Raw genomic sequence first — 18278 nt, forward strand, 5'->3', positions numbered from 1 at the left:
AGTGTTAATGAGTCCTCATCTCCAGCCATGGCCAGGTCCCATCACACTCTTGCAATCTGAGGAGATCTTGTGTGTCACAGCCAAAGCACAGAATGAGTATTGCCTCCAAGAACGCCTGGCTTGGCATTGGAACACCCCAGCCTTCAAAACACCATTTACCATGGCACAAAATAATTGGAAACAAAAGGATGCTACAAACCTGAGTGATCAGCATTCTCCTGGGAACAAGATTAACGCTGTGAGTTGAAGAGGCAGCTCTGTGAAAGGGCACCAAATGCACTCTCTGACTGTAACTATGCAGAGCAGAAGAGGAGGCCACCCTTCTCTTGCCTCTGCATGACATTAGATGACACTAAATTGTGGTAGAGCTGGCAACAGCCAACTGGGGTTACCAGTAAAGGCTGACAATGACTGGGGTAAAATGTCCAGATGTCCACTCAGTTTAACTGAAATTGAAACACAGCGTGCACCACACAATTCAGGAAGCTTCTGCAGCTGCTCATAGAGGAAAAAATATTTAAACAAAGATTGTTCATCAGAAAACTTGGAAATAAAAATAAGTCCTGATTGAACCCAGTCGTTACCCAGAGTGCTTTAACACTCTGCTTCTGCATTGTTTGTGGCTGATGGAAACCAAACACATTTCCATCTGTGTGTTAAATTACAGGCTTCTAATTTCTGTGTAGAAAACACTCCAGAGCCAATAGCAGTTACAAAGGCCAACTGTGAAACAGTAGGAAAAAAAAAATCAACACCATTTATTATTCACATATTGCATTACAAGTGTCTCTTATCAAACGCAAAGTATAATTTATATTATTCATGTAGAAATTCAAATTCAACACCACATAGAAATACAACCTAAATACGTGTGTGACAGGGTTTCAGTGACATCCTGATCAAACGGTGAGGCTCGGGCCGCCGCCAAGGCTGACGACCCAAGCGATTAGTGCAGGAGGGACACAGTCCGGTGCTCGCTTGCCCAGTAATACCACTCTACTGGCAGTTCCTTATTGCTGTAAAACACGACAGGGATGGTTCCACGGGTACCAGTTTGCAAAGGACTGGGAAACACGTCGGGGAGGACTCGCACAGCCGGGCATAACAGGCCGGGTCTGGAGAACAGTTCCAAGTGCATCTTTTCCACACGCAGAGTGCCACAGATCTCCTCTCCCTCTGACAATGAATACAGATGGGTTGTTGATCAGCTGCAAGACCAGAGTCCAGACAGCAGCGCCTCGTTGTTCTGCTATAAAAAAGACTCCATCAGAGTAGACCTTTAGAATGTGCCTGTCCATTCATCACTTGCTCTCCAAGCATCTTCAGACTGCATGCTCTGAGTCTGCACCATGCTCTTCAGTGTCTGTCTTCGAACAAGTCTCCAAACTGCTAATAGAGACAGGAAAGGAGAAAGGAAGGCATTATATTGTATCCATCCTGATTTCTGAATAATTCAAGTATGGCCTTAAATTTACATTTTTTTTAAATCTTTAAATTCAGACCTCCAGATATTTACCTCTCTTGGGGGGGTACCACACCTGTGTTGTCAGAAACACGTCTCTGTGACACAGAAAAGAGTTAAAAAGCAAAGAAACATGGATTATGACTTGATGGCAGCCTTCAGAAGTTAGCCAAAAGACGTGCAGCCTTCAACAACGTGGCTTCCCACACATCACCCACTCTCTGAGCACCCATGGATACCTAAAAAGTACCAGGCTGCAATTCCACCCAGCCTGGTGGGGAACAGGGAGCTCGAAGCTACGAGCTGCTGAAGGCTGGAGAGCACAGCTACAAGGCATCAGCCCTTTCCTGGAGGATGGGGGAGCCAAGGGAAGTGCTCTCCACTCCTGGGGTATTTTCATTTCATGGACAGGAGGGCAGCAGTGACCACCATGAGACTGAGATACCCTTCTGGGATGTGTTATGGGGCAGATCACTACCACCCCTTTCCCTCCTCTCCGTCGGCAATGGGGCACCCCATTCCCTGCTCTTCCATCAATGTAAACCCATAAAGATGTCCCCACACGCGGCCCATGCAATGCCCACGGGCCCTTCTGTGGTCCCCCTGTCCCCCGTGAGCAAGAGGAGGCAGCGCGGGGGCTCACCTGTGCCGTGGGGCAGCCACCCCTCGTGTCATCCACCAGCTCGGCGCCGCGGGTCTCGGGCAGCAGGAAGCAGAGCAGCCCCCCCAGCACGGGGGCACTGCCGAAGACGGCCATGGGGACGGCCCGGTGGTACTGCTCCAGGAGGCGGATCAGCGGGGCGATGATCCCCGCCACCCGCGCCGCCATCGAGCACAGCCCCACGCCGCTTTGCCTGCAGGAGCGAGGGGCGCTGGGAGCTGTGGGCTGGGCTCGGTGCCCCGGGGGAGCAGCGCGACACCACAGGGGGAGCGCAAGGGGCAGAGCTGGTGGCCATGGCATGGTGCCTCCACCCTGCCCTGCCACCGGCATTACCACCACCATGGTGGAGTGCCACGTCCCCTTTTCTTCCCTCCATGAGGGCTTGCCATGGGTTTAGGTGCCCACACAGGAGAGCTGCACGCATCCGTGCTGCTCTCCTCAGCCACGTCAGCACTGCCCTGCTGAGGGGACAGGCCACAGGTGTATAGGGCAGCCATGGCGGCCATGTTGTGCCACCTCTTCTTGCCCCTGCCCAGGGAACAAGCGTGTCTATGGGCACGGCAGGGTTCTTGTGCCACCATTGCCAGCACCACCATGCGTGGTGGAGTGCCACAACCTGTGCTCCCGTCAGGAGGCTAGCCCTGTGGGAGGGAAGCCATAAAGCCTGGCGAAACCTCACCTGACGACGGTGGGGAAGAGCTCTGCGGAGTAGACGTAGGAGCAGGAGAAGGAGGCTGAGGCGGCAAACTTGCCGATGATGGCCAGGACAGTGATCGCCACGGCCTGGTCTGAGAGGAAGAGAGAGTTGCTGTGGCTTCCATGGACAAGGTTCAGGCAGAGGCTCTGCAGTTGGACGTTTTTTTTTTTGAGACAGCCCTTTCTAATGAACTTTGCAAGGAAATCTGCCAGCTAAGCTACTGGATACCACTCCCAGATATCATGTTTGGAAAAATAACCTTTGGACAACTGGCAACAAGAACATAGATTTGTTCCCAGGCCTTGAACGTTTTCTAAATCTGTGACTAGAGTGAGTCACTGAGCTACTGTAGGTCATCGGGAAGTGCTCACTTGAAAATATCTTATCTATGAGCTGGAAAGCATCTTGCAAACCTGCTCTTTCTTTCAGCCTTGCTTGCATCACCACCATAGCAGCAGGTGCAAAGATACTGGCTCTAGGCAGTGTGTAGGTAGAAACAGATAAGGCGGAATAGGTTCTAAACCAGGATAGATAGGGGTTGGATTCTCTTTTGACTTGGGAAGAGGTTGTTCACCTTCAGGGATGCCAGCGATGAGGAGGCACATCACACCAGCCAGCAGCAGCAGAACAGCCTGACTTTTTTTCCTCCCAAACCACTGTAGCAGGAAAATGCAGGAAATGCGAGCTGGTAACTCCACTGCCCCAAAGGCAAGTTGTGTGAGATAGATGTCAAGACCAAAATTTGTCACACTAAGGCTCAGACCATAGTAGACTAGGCTGTCCACAAACCTGAAATGCAATGGAACGAAACATGCAATCAGATGGATTTTCTATGGATCTTTTCTTCAAAAATTAGGCTAGTTAGAGCACAAAACGCTTATTTAAATTCCCAGGAACCTCTGTTTTGCTTCTAGTCACCACTTGTGACAATTTTGCAGAACATAGTTGAATGAGGTAAAACAGTATAGACACTGATACGCTCAGCAATATTTATTCTGCAGCCAGAATTTCTGTGGGGACACAAAACTACTCCAAAACTCAGGGTCTGTCATGAAAGTGGAATTACAAACCCCACAGCATCTGGAATAATCAGCTTCTCCCCAAACCCAGACAAGATGGATCTGGTCCAGTGCCAGGAGAAAGAAAAATGGCAAACACAAATGGACATGAAAAAAAATAATGGGGTTAATTTACAGTTATGAATAACCTTCAAGACCTTTTTTTCTTCACCCAGGAGCTAGGAAAGAGGGAACCAGGCAATGTCTTACCAGGCACACGACATGATTAAAGTCACCTTCTGGAGGTGCTTCTTCCGAAGGAGATCCAGAATACTTCCAGGCTTGGTCTGTTTCTCACACTTCAGCTTCAAAATTGAGAAAGCCAGAGAGTCAGAGCAGACAAAGGAAACCTGTGGCTAGCTCTTTTTCCAGCTGAAGACAAAGGATAAGCTCAGCAGGACAGGCTTGTGATGCAAAGCTGCTGTGGGAGGGGCGGCAGCCCAGTGGGGCTTGGCTCCCCTGCCTATGGTGTGGCTGTGTCGTGCAATAATTTGGAGACTGGGAGGTTCCTCAGGATGAACACTTTGTCTGTGCAGGGTCCTTGGGATGGGAAGGGTGGTAACTTCCCTGCCTTTGGGCATTTAGGCATGGAAAACCACAGAGCAGGGACCTCATGATCATCCTCCATATTTCTGAAGCCCTCGCTGAAGAAAAGCCCATCCCTAAATGATCCCAGCATTCATGGAAAGATGTTTACCAAGTGAGCCCAGCTCCAAGGAGTGCTACAAAGCCACACTCAGAGGCAGGTCTCTGAGGACGAGCAGCTCCCCACACTGGTTTTGGTACCTGCTCAAGGAGATCTGGGGGGATGGTGCGCTTGTTGATGGATGCTGCCTTCTGAAGGACTTTCTTAGCTTCTTCTATTTTACCTTTTGTCACCAGCCACCGAGCTGATTCTGGTAGCACCCTGCCGAGGAGATGGAAGCAGAAGATGCCCTGTGACCTGCTGACTTTCCTCGGAGCCCATCTCCCTGCAACCAGGCCCAGCAAGTAATGGGCACGATGTGTGATGGGAGTCCAAATGCCTCCTCCTATCAGGCTTCCCAGGGCTATGTTTAGGCCACATCTGAGGACCTGAAGCAAAGCAGCTACAGCTCTCCGAGGCCCAGTGGCCCAGGGAGATGTGCTGAGCTCTGCAGAAACCCTTGCGGCACCTGTCATGCCTGCAAGGAGCATACTGCCCACCTGCCTCTTACCAGATGTAGAAGAAAAGGGCAAACATAGGAGCAGATCCTGCAATTTCCAGCAACCTCCAGTTACGAATGCCATAGCTCAAGCCAGCCAGAATCATTTGTCCGATGGCAGAACAGCAGTGAGTAATAAGCACTGCATGTGGTCGATAGGAGACCCCAACCCATTCCGTAGCTGAAAAGAAGAACAGAGTTTGAGGGTCATCGTGAGTGATTTCCCCTTATTCAAGCAGTTTGTTTCTCCTGGAGAAGAACTCTCCAGGAGCTGAGGAGAAGACACTTTCAGTCAGACCTCCATTTTCAGAGACATGTTTGAAATGTTCTCACACAGTAGGGACACAGTTGACAGTTCTTCATACCCCTTTTCGTGTGCTGACAGCATCTTCTGGATTGGCTGTCCTGTCCCTGCGAGGGGAGCCCCCCCTGTTCCTGCTCTCCCTACATCTATCATCCTCCCATGTTATCTTGGTTGTCTTCCCTGAGCTGTCACCCTGAGAGAGGAGGAACAGGGCTATTATTAAGCCTTCATTTGAGAGTTCTTTTTTTTTTTTTTTTTTTTTTTTTTTTTTTTTTTTTTTTTCCAAAGCATGCAGGACTATCTTTTATGTCTTTTTCTATCATATCTTGAGAGGCCACATTGGTCTGCATCAGGGCAAGGGCATCCTACTCACCTAAGGCCAAGGCAGTAATCAGAATTCCAGACACAGCAGTTGCCACGACACATCTTAAGGCCATGTATACATAGAAATGGGGCACTGTCCTGGTTTCAGTTAGCACAGAATTAATTTTCTTCCTAGTAGCTGGTGGAATGCTGTGTTTTGGCTTAGAATGAGAAGAGTGCTGATAACACCCCGATGCTTTAATTGTTGCAGAGCAGTGCTTATACTAAGCCAAGGACATCTCAGCCTTTGCTCTGTCCTGCCAACGGGCAGGCTGGGGGGTGCAGTAAGAGCTGGGAGGGGACAGACCCAGGACAGGTGACCCAAACTAGCCAAAGGGGTATTCCATACCATCTGACGTCATGCTAAACAATATATAGGGGTGGCTAGCCGGGGGGAGGGGGCCGGACTGCTCGGGGTTAGGCTGGGCATCGGTCAGCGGGTGGTGAGCAATTGCATTGTGCATCACTTGTTTGTACATACTATTATTACTTTCGTATTATCACCATTGTATCATCATTATTATTATTATTATTATTATTTTCCTGTCTTATTAAACTGTCTTTATCTCAACTCACGGGCTTCACTTTCCATTTCTCTCCCCCGTCCCAGAGAGGGAGGGGGGAGGGTGAGCGAACGGCTGCGTGGTGTTTAGCTGCCAGCCGGGTTAAACCACGACAGTCTTTTTGGCGCCCAACGTGGGGCACGAAAGGTTGAGATAACGGCAGATCTGACCAGAGTGTGTTAAACTAAAATTGGTATAAGTATTAGACCTGCTTAATAGTCACTTGTCATAATGCTGATTGCTTTAATCTCAACTGTGCTGCGCCTGTTTTCCAAATTGAGTATTATAGCACGTTATTTTCCGTATGTGCTCTCTGTCATGTTGTTTATCCTCTCCGGGCCCTGGTTTCAGACCATTATGGTACTGTGTGTTGTATCAGTGGCTTATGAGATGATGAAATATCTGGCCATGACTCTAACCTGGTATTTGTACTCAGTAACATCTTCGATTCTATACTTTGGAAACTGTATTTTGGAAACTATTAGCAATTGTATCTGTTGCCTTTTTTCATTAGGGAGTCAATCTGTGGAGGGGAAAGGGGAAGATAATTTTTCTTACTTGATCACTCTCCCTTTCTCCTTCACCACCCCTGTACCCTCCTTGATCACTCTCCCTTCCTCCTTCACCACCCTCTTATCCTCCGAGTTTATTACAATAGCTCTCCAAGATATTGAATATCCTTGGGATACTCAGACCAGCATAGTCCTGTTGTTCTGCCTCCTGAATGCACTTCAGGTTCTGCTTAAAGTTAAACAACTACTTAGGAAGCTCATCCGGAGATCTGCCCGGAGGCAGTATAGTTGTGGGTGGCAGGGAGTATGGGAGGATATGGGCAGGCATCTAGACCAGTTGGCACCCCCAGTGTTTTGGAAATTCACCCCTGAACAAGTGCAAAATCCTCAAAAACTGGCAGAATGCTTGAATAAAAGGTGTCGCGATTCGGGAAGTTCCAAAGTAACACAAATCATTGTAACATGCTGGGGCCTGGCTTACGCCTATCGAGCTGCCATGGATACTGCTATCAACTTAGTGACAGACCCTGCGGCCACTCCAAGTCCCGTGACAGATCCAACGGCCACTGTGACCCCTACGGTGGACTCTGCAGCCGCTCCAGTCCCAGCTTCTGCAGATGCTCCAGTCCCAGCTTCTGCAGATGCTCCAGTCCCAGCTCCTGCAGCCACTCCAGTCCCAGCTCCTGCAGCCGCTCCAGTCCCAGCTCCTGCAGCCGCTCCAGTCCCAGTTCCTGAAGCCGCCCCAGTCCCAGCTCCTGCAGCCGCTCCAGTCCCAGTTCCTGAAGCCGCCCCAGTCCCAGCTCCTGAAGCCGCCCCAGTCCCAGTTCCTGCAGTCGCTCCAGTTCCAGCTCCGGCCGCTACTCCAGTCCCAGTTCCTGCAACTGCTCCAGTCCCAGCTCCTGAAGCTGCTCCAGCTCCAGCTCCTGAAGCCGCTCCAGCTCCAGCTCCTGCAGCTGCTCCAGTCCCAGTTCCTGCAGTCGCTCCAGTTCCAGCTCCGGCCGCTACTCCAGTCCCAGTTCCTGCAGCTGCTCCAGTCCCAGCTCCTGAAGTCGCTCCAGCTCCAGCTCCTGAAGCCGCTCCAGCTCCAGCTCCTACTGCTGCTCCAGTCCCAGCTCCTGCAACTGCTCCAGCTCCAACTCCAGCTCCTGTAGCCGCTACAGCTCCGGTTCCTGCAACTGCTCCAGCTCCTGTAGCCGCTCCAGCTCCTGTGGCCGTGTCAGAGAAACGAGCTGTAGCAGTGCAAGTTGACCCTGCAGAGGGCATTCCAACCCCTGTGGCAGACCCTGTAACAAAGTCAGAGAAACGAGCAGTAGCAGTGCAAGCTGCCCCTGTAGAGAAGGTGAAAATATGGTATAGAAATTCAAGTCGTTTAGAACGCAGAGAGTCTTCTGCCAATCCAGGTAAGGCTTCTGCCAAAACTAAGTATAGAGATGACGAAGATGATGACGACGCTGGGCCGTCAAGGATTCAGGAGGAGGAAGATGAGGATGCCGAAAGAGCAACAGTAACTACCCGAAGCCTAAACGAGCGCGAGCTACGAGATGTGCGAAAAGATTTTGGTCGCTGTATAGGTGAGCAGCTTGTCACCTGGCTGCTCCGGTGCTGGGACTCTGGAGCCAATTGTGTGGAATTAGACGGCAGGGAAGCCAAGCGGCTGGGATCCCTTGCTCGAGACGCCGGCATTGACAAAGCAATTGCAGATGGAGCACGACCCACCAGCCTCTGGAGGCGTCTCCTCTCAGCTGTGAGGGAAAGGTATCCCTTCAAGGAAGATATTTTATGTCTACCAGGCAAGTGGACCACTATGGAGAAGGGAATCCAGTACCTGAGGGAATTAGCCGTACGGGAAGTGATTTATGAGGATCCAGACCTCAAACAAACATCCACAGATCCAGATGAAGTCAAGTGTACACGACCCATGTGGCGGAAGTTTGTACGGAGTGCACCATCATCATATGCCAGCTCATTGGCAATAATGGCCTGGAAAGAGGATGAGGAACCCACAGTGGGTGAAGCGGCTAAACAACTCCGGCAGTACGAAGAAAGTCTCTCCTCTTCCTTACAGGCCTGCGTCTCAGCTGTGGAGAAACTTTCTGAAAAGGTTCACCAACTTGAAGAGAATCTATTGTCCTCCCCACCTGAACCAACCAGTGCCCACCGACCAAAGGAGAACACTTGGGAGAAACTTTCTGAAAAGGTTCACCAACTTGAAGAGAGATTATTCTCCTTCGCACCTGTACAAAGCAGTGTCTCAGCTGTCAGGGGTAGGCGTTCACCCACACAAGGAAGACGATATGGTGGGTACTCACCCCGTGCCACCCTGTGGTTTTACTTACGAGACCATGGAGAGGACATGAGAAAGTGGGATGGAAAATCTACCGCGACCCTAGAGGCACGGGTACGTGAGTTGCAAAAGAAAACAATCAGGAAAAAGGGATTCTCCGAAAAGTTTGCTGCTCCAACTTCCAGCAGACAGTCCTTCAAACACAGAAATGAGGAAGATTCTGACCAGGATTAGGGGGGCCCTGCCTCCAGCCAGGGGGAGGAAAGGGACAATCGAGTTTATTGGACTGTGTGGATTCGATGGCCTGGCACATCACGCGCACAGAAGTATAAGGCTTTAGTAGACACCGGTGCACAATGTACTATAATGCCATCGAGCTATAAAGGACCAGAGCCCATCTATATTTGTGGAGTGACAGGGGGATCTCAGCAGTTGACTGTATTGGAGGCTGAAGTGAGTCTGACTGGGAATGAGTGGGAAAAGCACCGCATTGTGACTGGTCCGGATGCTCCATGTATCCTTGGCATAGACTATCTTAGAAGAGGATACTGCAAGGACCCAAAAGGGTTCCGGTGGGCTTTTGGTATTGCTGCCTTAGAGACAGAGGGCATTAAACAATTATCTACCTTGCCTGGTCTCTCAGAGGACCCCTCTGTTGTGGGGTTGCTGAGGGTCGAAGAACAGCAAGTGCCAATTGCTACCACAACTGTGCACCGGCGGCAATATCGCACCAACCGAGACTCCCTGATTCCCATCCATAAGCTAATTCGTCAATTGGAGAGCCAAGGAGTGATCAGCAAGACTCATTCACCTTTCAATAGTCCCATATGGCCAGTGCGAAAGTCTAATGGCGAGTGGAGACTAACAGTGGACTATCGCGGCCTGAACGAAGTCACGCCACCACTGAGTGCTGCAGTGCCGGACATGCTGGAACTTCAGTATGAACTTGAATCGAAGGCAGCCAAGTGGTACGCCACAATTGATATCGCTAATGCATTTTTCTCCATCCCTCTAGCAGCAGAGTGCAGGCCACAATTTGCCTTCACTTGGAGGGGAGTCCAATATACCTGGAATAGGCTGCCCCAGGGGTGGAAACACAGCCCTACCATTTGCCATGGGCTGATCCAGTCTGCACTAGAGCAGGGGGAAGCTCCTGAACACCTGCAGTACATCGATGACATTATTGTGTGGGGTGACACAGCAGAGGAAGTTTTCGAGAAAGGGAAGAAAATAGTCCAAATCCTTCTGAAAGCCGGTTTTGCCATAAAACAAAATAAAGTCAAAGGACCTGCACGGGAGATCCAGTTTTTAGGAATAAAATGGCAAGATGGACGTCGTCAAATCCCAATGGATGTGATCAACAAAATAACAGCTATGTCTCCACCAACTAACAAAAAAGAAACACAGACTTTCCTAGGTGTTGTGGGGTTTTGGAGAATGCACATCCCAAATTACAGTCTGATTGTAAACCCACTCTACCAAGTAACTCGTAAGAAGAATGAGTTTGAATGGGGCCCTGAACAACGACAAGCCTTTGAACAAATCAAGCAGGAAATAGTCCATGCAGTAGCCCTTGGGCCAGTTCGAACAGGACCAGATGTAAAGAATGTGCTCTATACTGCAGCCGGGGAGAACGGCCCCACCTGGAGCCTCTGGCAGAAAGAACCTGGGGAAACTCGAGGTCGGCCTCTGGGGTTTTGGAGTCGGGGATACAGAGGATCTGAGGCCCGCTATACTCCAACTGAAAAGGAGATATTGGCAGCATATGAAGGAGTTCGATCTGCTTCGGAGGTGGTCGGTACTGAAGCGCAGCTCCTCCTAGCACCCCGATTACCGGTACTAGGCTGGATGTTCAAGGGAAGGGTCCCCTCTACGCATCATGCAACTGATGCTACATGGAGCAAGTGGGTTGCACTGATTACTCAGCGGGCTCGAATAGGAAACCCCAGTCGCCCAGGAATATTGGAAGTGATCATGGACTGGCCAGAAGGCAAATACTTTGGGATATCATCAGAGGAGGAGGTGGGTCGTGCTGAAGAAGCCCCACTGTACAACCAGTTGCCAGAGAATGAAAAGAAATATGCCCTGTTCACTGATGGGTCCTGTCGTATTGTGGGGAAGCATCGGAGATGGAAGGCTGCTGTATGGAGTCCTACGCGACGAGTTGCAGAAGCTGCTGAGGGAGAAGGTGAATCGAGTCAGTTTGCAGAAGTGAAAGCCATTCAGCTGGCTTTAGACATTGCTGAACGAGAAAAATGGCCAGTTCTCTATCTCTACACCGATTCATGGATGGTAGCAAATGCCCTGTGGGGATGGTTACAGCAATGGAAGCAAAACAACTGGCAGCGTAGGGGCAAACCTATCTGGGCTGCTGCATTGTGGCAAGATATTGCTGCTCGGGTAGAGAACCTGGCTGTGAAAGTACGCCACGTAGATGCTCATGTGCCCAAGAATCGGGCTACTGAAGAACATCAAAACAACCAGCAGGTGGATCAGGCTGCTAAGATTGAAGTAGCTCAGGTGGACCTGGATTGGCAGCATAAAGGTGAATTATTTATAGCCCGATGGGCCCATGACACCTCAGGCCATCAAGGTAGAGATGCAACATACAGATGGGCTCGTGATCGAGGGGTGGATTTGACCATGGACGCTATAGCACAGGTTATTCATGACTGTGAAACATGTGCTGCAATCAAGCAAGCCAAACGGTCAAAGCCTCTTTGGTATGGAGGACGATGGCTGAAATATAAATATGGAGAGGCCTGGCAGATTGATTACATCACACTCCCTCAAACTCGCAATGGCAAGCGCCACGTACTTACAATGGTGGAAGCAACCACCGGATGGCTGGAAACATATCCTGTGCCTCATGCTACCGCCCGGAACACCATCCTGGGCCTTGAAAAGCAAGTCCTATGGCGACATGGCACCCCAGAAAGAATAGAATCAGACAATGGGACTCACTTCCGAAACAACCTTATAGACACTTGGGCCAAAGAACATGGTATTGAATGGGTGTATCACATCCCCTATCATGCACCAGCCTCCGGGAAAGTTGAACGATACAATGGCCTGTTAAAGACTACCTTGAAAGCAATGGGCGCTGGGACGTTCAAAAACTGGGATACGCATTTGGCAAAGGCCACCTGGTTAGTCAATACTAGGGGATCTACCAACCGAGCTGGACCTGCCCAATCAAACCTGTTACGTACTGTAGATGGGGATAAAGTTCCTGTAGTGCATGTAAAAAATATGCTGGGTAAAACAGTCTGGGCTACTCCTGCCTCAGGAAAAGGCAAACCTATTCGTGGAATTGTTTTCGCTCAGGGACCTGGATATACTTGGTGGGTAATGCAAAAGAACGGAGAGGTCCGGTGTGTACCTCAAGGAGATTTAATACTGGGTGAGAATAGCCCATGAACTGAATTGCACCATGTTAAATAGTATATTATACTGTATATTATCACTACCATGATTACTATAGGTGACTAATTAGAATGTATGGAAAAGAGTGTAACCTGAGCATGACATAAATGGTATGGAATAAGGGGTGGATAGATGTCCTGGTTTCAGTTAGCACAGAATTAATTTTCTTCCTAGTAGCTGGTGGAATGCTGTGTTTTGGCTTAGAATGAGAAGAGTGCTGATAACACCCCGATGCTTTAATTGTTGCAGAGCAGTGCTTATACTAAGCCAAGGACATCTCAGCCTTTGCTCTGTCCTGCCAACGGGCAGGCTGGGGGGTGCAGTAAGAGCTGGGAGGGGACAGACCCAGGACAGGTGACCCAAACTAGCCAAAGGGGTATTCCATACCATCTGACGTCATGCTAAACAATATATAGGGGTGGCTAGCCGGGGGGAGGGGGCCGGACTGCTCGGGGTTAGGCTGGGCATCGGTCAGCGGGTGGTGAGCAATTGCATTGTGCATCACTTGTTTGTACATACTATTATTACTTTCGTATTATCACCATTGTATCATCATTATTATTATTATTATTATTATTTTCCTGTCTTATTAAACTGTCTTTATCTCAACTCACGGGCTTCACTTTCCATTTCTCTCCCCCGTCCCAGAGAGGGAGGGGGGAGGGTGAGCGAACGGCTGCGTGGTGTTTAGCTGCCAGCCGGGTTAAACCACGACAGGCACAAAGGCAATTCCCAAACCGAACAAGCTCTGGATGAAGATGGAGATCAGAAGGACTGGCCGGCGGCCGATCCTGTGGAGGAATAGGGAAGTTACTGTTGGTATCTGGAGAGACCCCATGGGAATCCAGAGGGATACACAGTGATTTGGGAACCATTCACACCAGGGGTTTGACTCCTGTGTGAATAGAGCTCCTTGACCCAGGGAGGAAAAGACAGCAAAAGCAGCATCGCCACTTCTGGCCAGATGTGATACCAGTAAAGGTTAAAGTAACATGCCCTTGAAGGGCTCCCATGCTACCTCTGCTGACAGCATTGAGGACCAGACTTACACAGGCTGTAATACAGCTTCACCTGCGAAATGCCCTGTGTGCATACTGTGCCCTTCTCCATTCCATGTTCTAGGATCCCTAGAGACAACCTTGGGTAGCTGAGACAAGAACTGGGGCTGGACATGAGACTTCTGAAGGACCCCTAAGGTTGTATCTGCCTCCTTCTCCTATTACCTCTCTTGTTGAGGAATGGGGATAGAGTTCTGTGAAGAAGGTGTTTTGTGACCAGTGCATGGGCATCCTGAAGCCTCTGCTGTGTTGTTTGAAGGTGCCAGGCAACAACTCTAGATAGGTGTCTGTGTCTCCTCACCTGTCACTGAGTGGCCCAAAGATCATGGCTCCCAGGAACAGCCCCAGCATGTAGACAGACTGTGAGATGTCCGTCAGGTCCTTCCTGTCACACACGAGGTCGAACTGGAGGAGGGAAACACAGCTGCTTTTGCTGCTGACAGGCTCTCGCCGTAGTCCCTGGGATCACAGATCCCACTCCTGAGGACACAAATCTTCAGCGTGTGTGTGAGCTGCACAAGCGGGAGGTGGGACAGACCCCTGGGCACTCAGCGATGGCCTCAAGCAGCAGAACCTGCAGGAGAGCAGCAAGGCCAGGCAGCCCAAGGGAGCCTCCTGGTTGGGAAGTGTTGGGGGAAGCGGGGTCTTGGAGAGGGGTCCCAGCACCTGGCTGCAAAGGCCGGGCAGGGTGGGACAGGCTGCAGGCAGGAGGAGGAGATGGTGTAGGGGGTTTATATGGCAAAGTTTGGATAGTGGGGGGCTATTGGGGTGGCTTCTGGGAGAAGAATCCAGAAACTGCTTCATGTTAGCAAAGGGCCTCAAAGCTGGCCAGAGCTGAGTCAGTAAGTGGTATTGTTTGTGCCTCTGTGAGAGCAGATTTAAGAAATGGAAAATCAATCAATCAATCAATCAAACAAACAAACAAAAAAAAAACAACTACTGCACAACAGCAGCTGGGAGAGAGAGGATTGAGACCCAGCCCTGCAGCCCCCAAGGTGAGAGAAGCAGGAGGGCAGGAGGTGCTCCAGGCACTGGAGAAGTTCCCCTGCGGCCTGTGGAGAGGCCCCTGGTGGAGCAGGCTGTCCCCCTGCAGCCATGGGTCCCAGAGCGTGGATGGGGGGAAGGTGCTTTTGGCCTCTTTCCTTTGTTTTCTCACTTTTCTAGCTTTTTAGTAATAGGCAATAAATCCTACTGTCTCCCTACTCTGGGTCTGTTTTGCCTGTCACAATAATTGCTGAACGATCTCCCTTTCCTGATCTCAAACCTTGAGCCCTTTGCATCGCTTTTTTTTCCCCCTTTTGCTATGAGGAAGAGGAATGAGAGAGCGGCTGTGGTGGAGCTCTGTTGCTCACCCGAGTGAAACCACCACACAGGAGAGCAGCATTTTTGCTGGGAAAGGATGCCTGGAGCAGGAGAGGGAAGGGATGCAGCAGCTGCTGAGGGGCCTCCAGAGAAACTGGATGTGAAATGGACACAGGGCTCCAGGGGAGACAAGGAAAAGCCAGAGGCTGGGCTCCCTCATCTGGTTTTAGCCCACAGGAGGGTACCCAGGAGAAAGTTGGAGCTGGAACGGAGGAAAGAGGGAAGGAGAAATGAGGGAGGAATGTGGGGAGAGAGTGGAAGAGAGGTGCAGAGAGGCACCCCCCGGCCAGGTACCGTGAGTGCCTCGGGTGCTGGCAAGGGGCTGTGCGGTGGGCAGAGCACGCGCTGGGCTCAGCCCCACCCCGCCTCTGCCTCGGCCTTCCCCAAAGTCCATCCCTTCCCCTGCACGTCCCTGGGGCGTCCGAAGGCATTTACAGACCTCGGTGAGCAGGGAGGGCTGCTGTGCTGAGGGGTACACCCAGCCACTGCTGCACTTCTCCGTGGCGTTCAGGCCGTACGCCACGATGGAGCCCAGGTCCCAGTCGACGGGCGAGTACATGGAGCACTGCTCGTACGCCCCGTCCGCGCCGCGGGGCAGGGTGAGGTTCAGCTGCTCCTCCTCGGTCAGGTTGGGGCCGACGGCGCGGATCCAGCTGGTGTTGCAGTAGTGAGGCACGTCCACAACTATGAACACTTGGCCAATCATTTGGAAAGGGTTAAGAAGCAGCGGGAGGGAGAGCAACAGCACGAGCCATTTCTGATACAGCCCGAACTCCCCCAGAGCGCTTATAAAATCCCCAAACTCGGCCATGGTGTGTACCTCTATGTCCGGGCTGCGCCAGAACGCCTTGCTTAAATAGCAAAACATTAATGTTTAAACTCTTTGAGCACTAAACCCCTAATCATTTGTGATAAAATGAGCACTTCTCATGAGCACCTGAATCAGCACGTTCCCCCATTAAGATGAGATATATCGGAGTCCTGTGGGATGCACTTTGCCACCAGCCATTCCCTCCCTGTTCCTGCAGCCAGAACAAAGGTGCCAGAGCACTGTCACTCTTGGGGTCAGAAGGGGGACAGCTTGTCTTATCCCAGTATCTCCCCACACCTCCTGAAGGCAGCTGTGCTGCAGAGTGATTTTTTTCCAAACTGTGAGGTGTGAATGCACAGAAGGGCTTTCAGTGTGGGTTTTGGGGCTGGTCCTGTGCAGCTGAAAGGGAAGCAGGAGGGTTTGGGGGCCTGGGGCCACGTTCCTGCTCTGCCCCTGCCATGCTCAGAGCCAATGCTCCTCTGCCATGCCTTTTCTTACAGCCAAACCCACCCTTGCCCTGCTACTCCCCATGCTGAATTACCCCAAATCAAGTGTCTGTATTTGCAGGGACTACTTCCCCAGCGGGACACAATGGCTTGATCTGAGCTGAACGCCTAGGACTGATGTGGCATGGTAAAGTTCAGGATGGACTTCCCATCTAGGAAATACTTGCTGCACAATTTCCAGGTGGACCCACTGTGCTGGTTTGTTTCTTGTCTTCTCTGGGGCCACATCTGCTGGCTGTGCTCCCTCCTCTCCCCCATGCACATCCCCTTTCAGACAAGGAAGGTTGCTCTTGCTCCATATGCCAGGGCAGACAGGGGGCTTGCAGCTTCTCATTCACATGTGCTGCTCTCATTAATGGCTTAATGGGTGGATAGCCCACCCTGGTGGCTTCTCCTTTGGACAAGGAAATGTGGTTGATCATCAAGGAGACATGATCTTGAGAGCTGTGTCCCAAGCTGTCGATTTTCATTTGCCCCAGGTAGAAGCCCTGGTCAGTCATAAAACTGAATCTAAACTACAATGTCTTGAAGAGAATCCTAAAATAGATTTGACTGGGAGAGTACCCTTAAGAAAAACATATCAGACTTGTCACACACACACAGAGCACACAGGGTTTGGGGATAAGAAAAGACATTGGCCTGGTTTTGCCTGAGGTTCTGATGTCACTTGCAAAGGAGATTGACCTGGTTTCTGCTGCACGTCTGAGCTATTTCCTGGGCAGCCTCTCTGAGTGCTTTGCATCTTTATTCCTGGGAACTGGAAACCCAGATTGTCCTCAGTGTTTGCAATGCGGTGTGTGATTTGTCAGAGGTCTCCTGGCTGCTTTCACCAAAGTGATTAGGACACCGACTTGCTCACTAATATCTCCTCTCAAACCCTTTGTCCATCACCCCCCAGCTCAAGGAGTGCATCTGAGCCTCCAGAATAGCTACAGAAGGATCAGACAAGTCCAGGTCTGTGTGGAGTAGGTACAGCACTGGTGTACTTATGGAAGACTTGACCTTAAAACATCACCCCCTAAGCTAATGGGAGCAAGGGGAGAGAGGAGCAATTAGTTCGTGCATACACACACACCACATGGCTAAACATGCCACTGAGCTTTGGACCCACATCCTTGGACGACAGGAGTTGCTGTTGTTCAGAGACATATTGTGGGCAGGAGGCTGGCTAAATAACTTCCAGAGGTTTCCTTTTACTCCAAATCCTTGTTGTGGGGTGACTTTGCTGGGGAGATCTGCCGTGTAGAGGCATTTCAACCCCATCCTGCTACACATGGGGGTAGGTGCCTTTCTCAGTGGTGCATGACCAGCCTACATGGTCTTCCTTCTCACTCCTCAGCCACCAGCATCTCCTGTGGCAAAGAGGTCAGGTTTTGACCACAAAAATTTGTGGGGGGGTGACTCAGACATGCTTGCAGCCTCAGCAGAGCTCGGGATGTCAGCAGTGACTGTGGCTGGAAGCCCATTTGGACATCAATTATGCTGTGCTTAATCCCTTCAAGCCTTTAAGTCTCATTTCTCCATATCTAAATACAGCTTGACCAGGACTGTGGGATGCCAGCACCTTTGTCCCGAGGCACTTGTCCCACCCCAAGATGAGACCAATTTAGCACCAATTTAGCACCTAATGGGTCATGTAGCTTTATGGGCCACCCCTCTTTTTCTTTGACACACATTGATGTCCCTGCAAAGCACACCGACTTTGCACCAGATGCGGTCATTAAGCAGTTTTATTCCTCCAGCAGATCTGACAGAGCCAGCGTACATTTCAGCACCGATGTGGCAGAGATGATATGTGTATTTATTAATTGTTTTAACATCTTTATCCTTTTTATAACAGACAGCCAATTAACACGGTCAAAGCGATGTGCTCCATGAACCTTTTTGTAAGGCTTGTTCGTGTTTTGTCTCTCTGATGTTCAAGGTGAACTTGTTATCATCCGTGTAATTGTTAACCTCTGTAGCACCTGTGTTATGGCAGCAAAAGGCAGCCAGGGAGGGTCAGTGTGAGACCACACAGGGACAGC

At 50.6% G+C, this 18278-nt stretch overlaps 1 protein-coding gene across 1 annotated transcript; it reads right to left on the bottom strand.

Annotated features, from left to right (window-relative positions):
* Window positions 1–946: 946 nt before the first annotated feature.
* On the bottom strand, window positions 947–15745 carry LOC116486844 (solute carrier family 22 member 13-like). Its single transcript, XM_032183340.1, has 12 exons — window positions 15374–15745; window positions 13874–13977; window positions 13237–13305; window positions 5740–5825; window positions 5075–5243; window positions 4665–4785; window positions 4089–4183; window positions 3395–3609; window positions 2803–2911; window positions 2106–2316; window positions 1517–1560; window positions 947–1016 (listed from the first exon to the last, which is right to left on the bottom strand). The coding sequence occupies exons 1-12, from the start codon at window positions 15743–15745 to the stop codon at window positions 947–949; spliced, it is 1665 nt and encodes a 554-aa protein (XP_032039231.1).
* Between the last annotated feature and the right edge of the window lie 2533 nt (window positions 15746–18278).

Source organism: Aythya fuligula, chromosome 2, assembly GCF_009819795.1.
Source record: "Aythya fuligula isolate bAytFul2 chromosome 2, bAytFul2.pri, whole genome shotgun sequence".
NCBI classification, from domain to species: domain Eukaryota; kingdom Metazoa; phylum Chordata; class Aves; order Anseriformes; family Anatidae; genus Aythya; species Aythya fuligula.

What these genes read in the sequence shown, in the direction of transcription:
- LOC116486844 (XM_032183340.1), bottom strand. Translation starts at nt 15,745, where the DNA reads ATGGCCGAGTTTGGGGATTTTATAAGCGCTCTGGGGGAGTTCGGGCTG. An exon ending in TTTGGGCCACTCAGTGACAG is followed by an intron (nt 13,306 to 13,873) that starts GTGAGGAGACAC and finishes ATTCCTCCACAG; the next exon opens with GATCGGCCGCCGGCCAGTCC. An exon ending in CTCTTCCCCACCGTCGTCAG is followed by an intron (nt 2,317 to 2,802) that starts GTGAGGTTTCGC and finishes TCGCTCCTGCAG; the next exon opens with GCAAAGCGGCGTGGGGCTGT.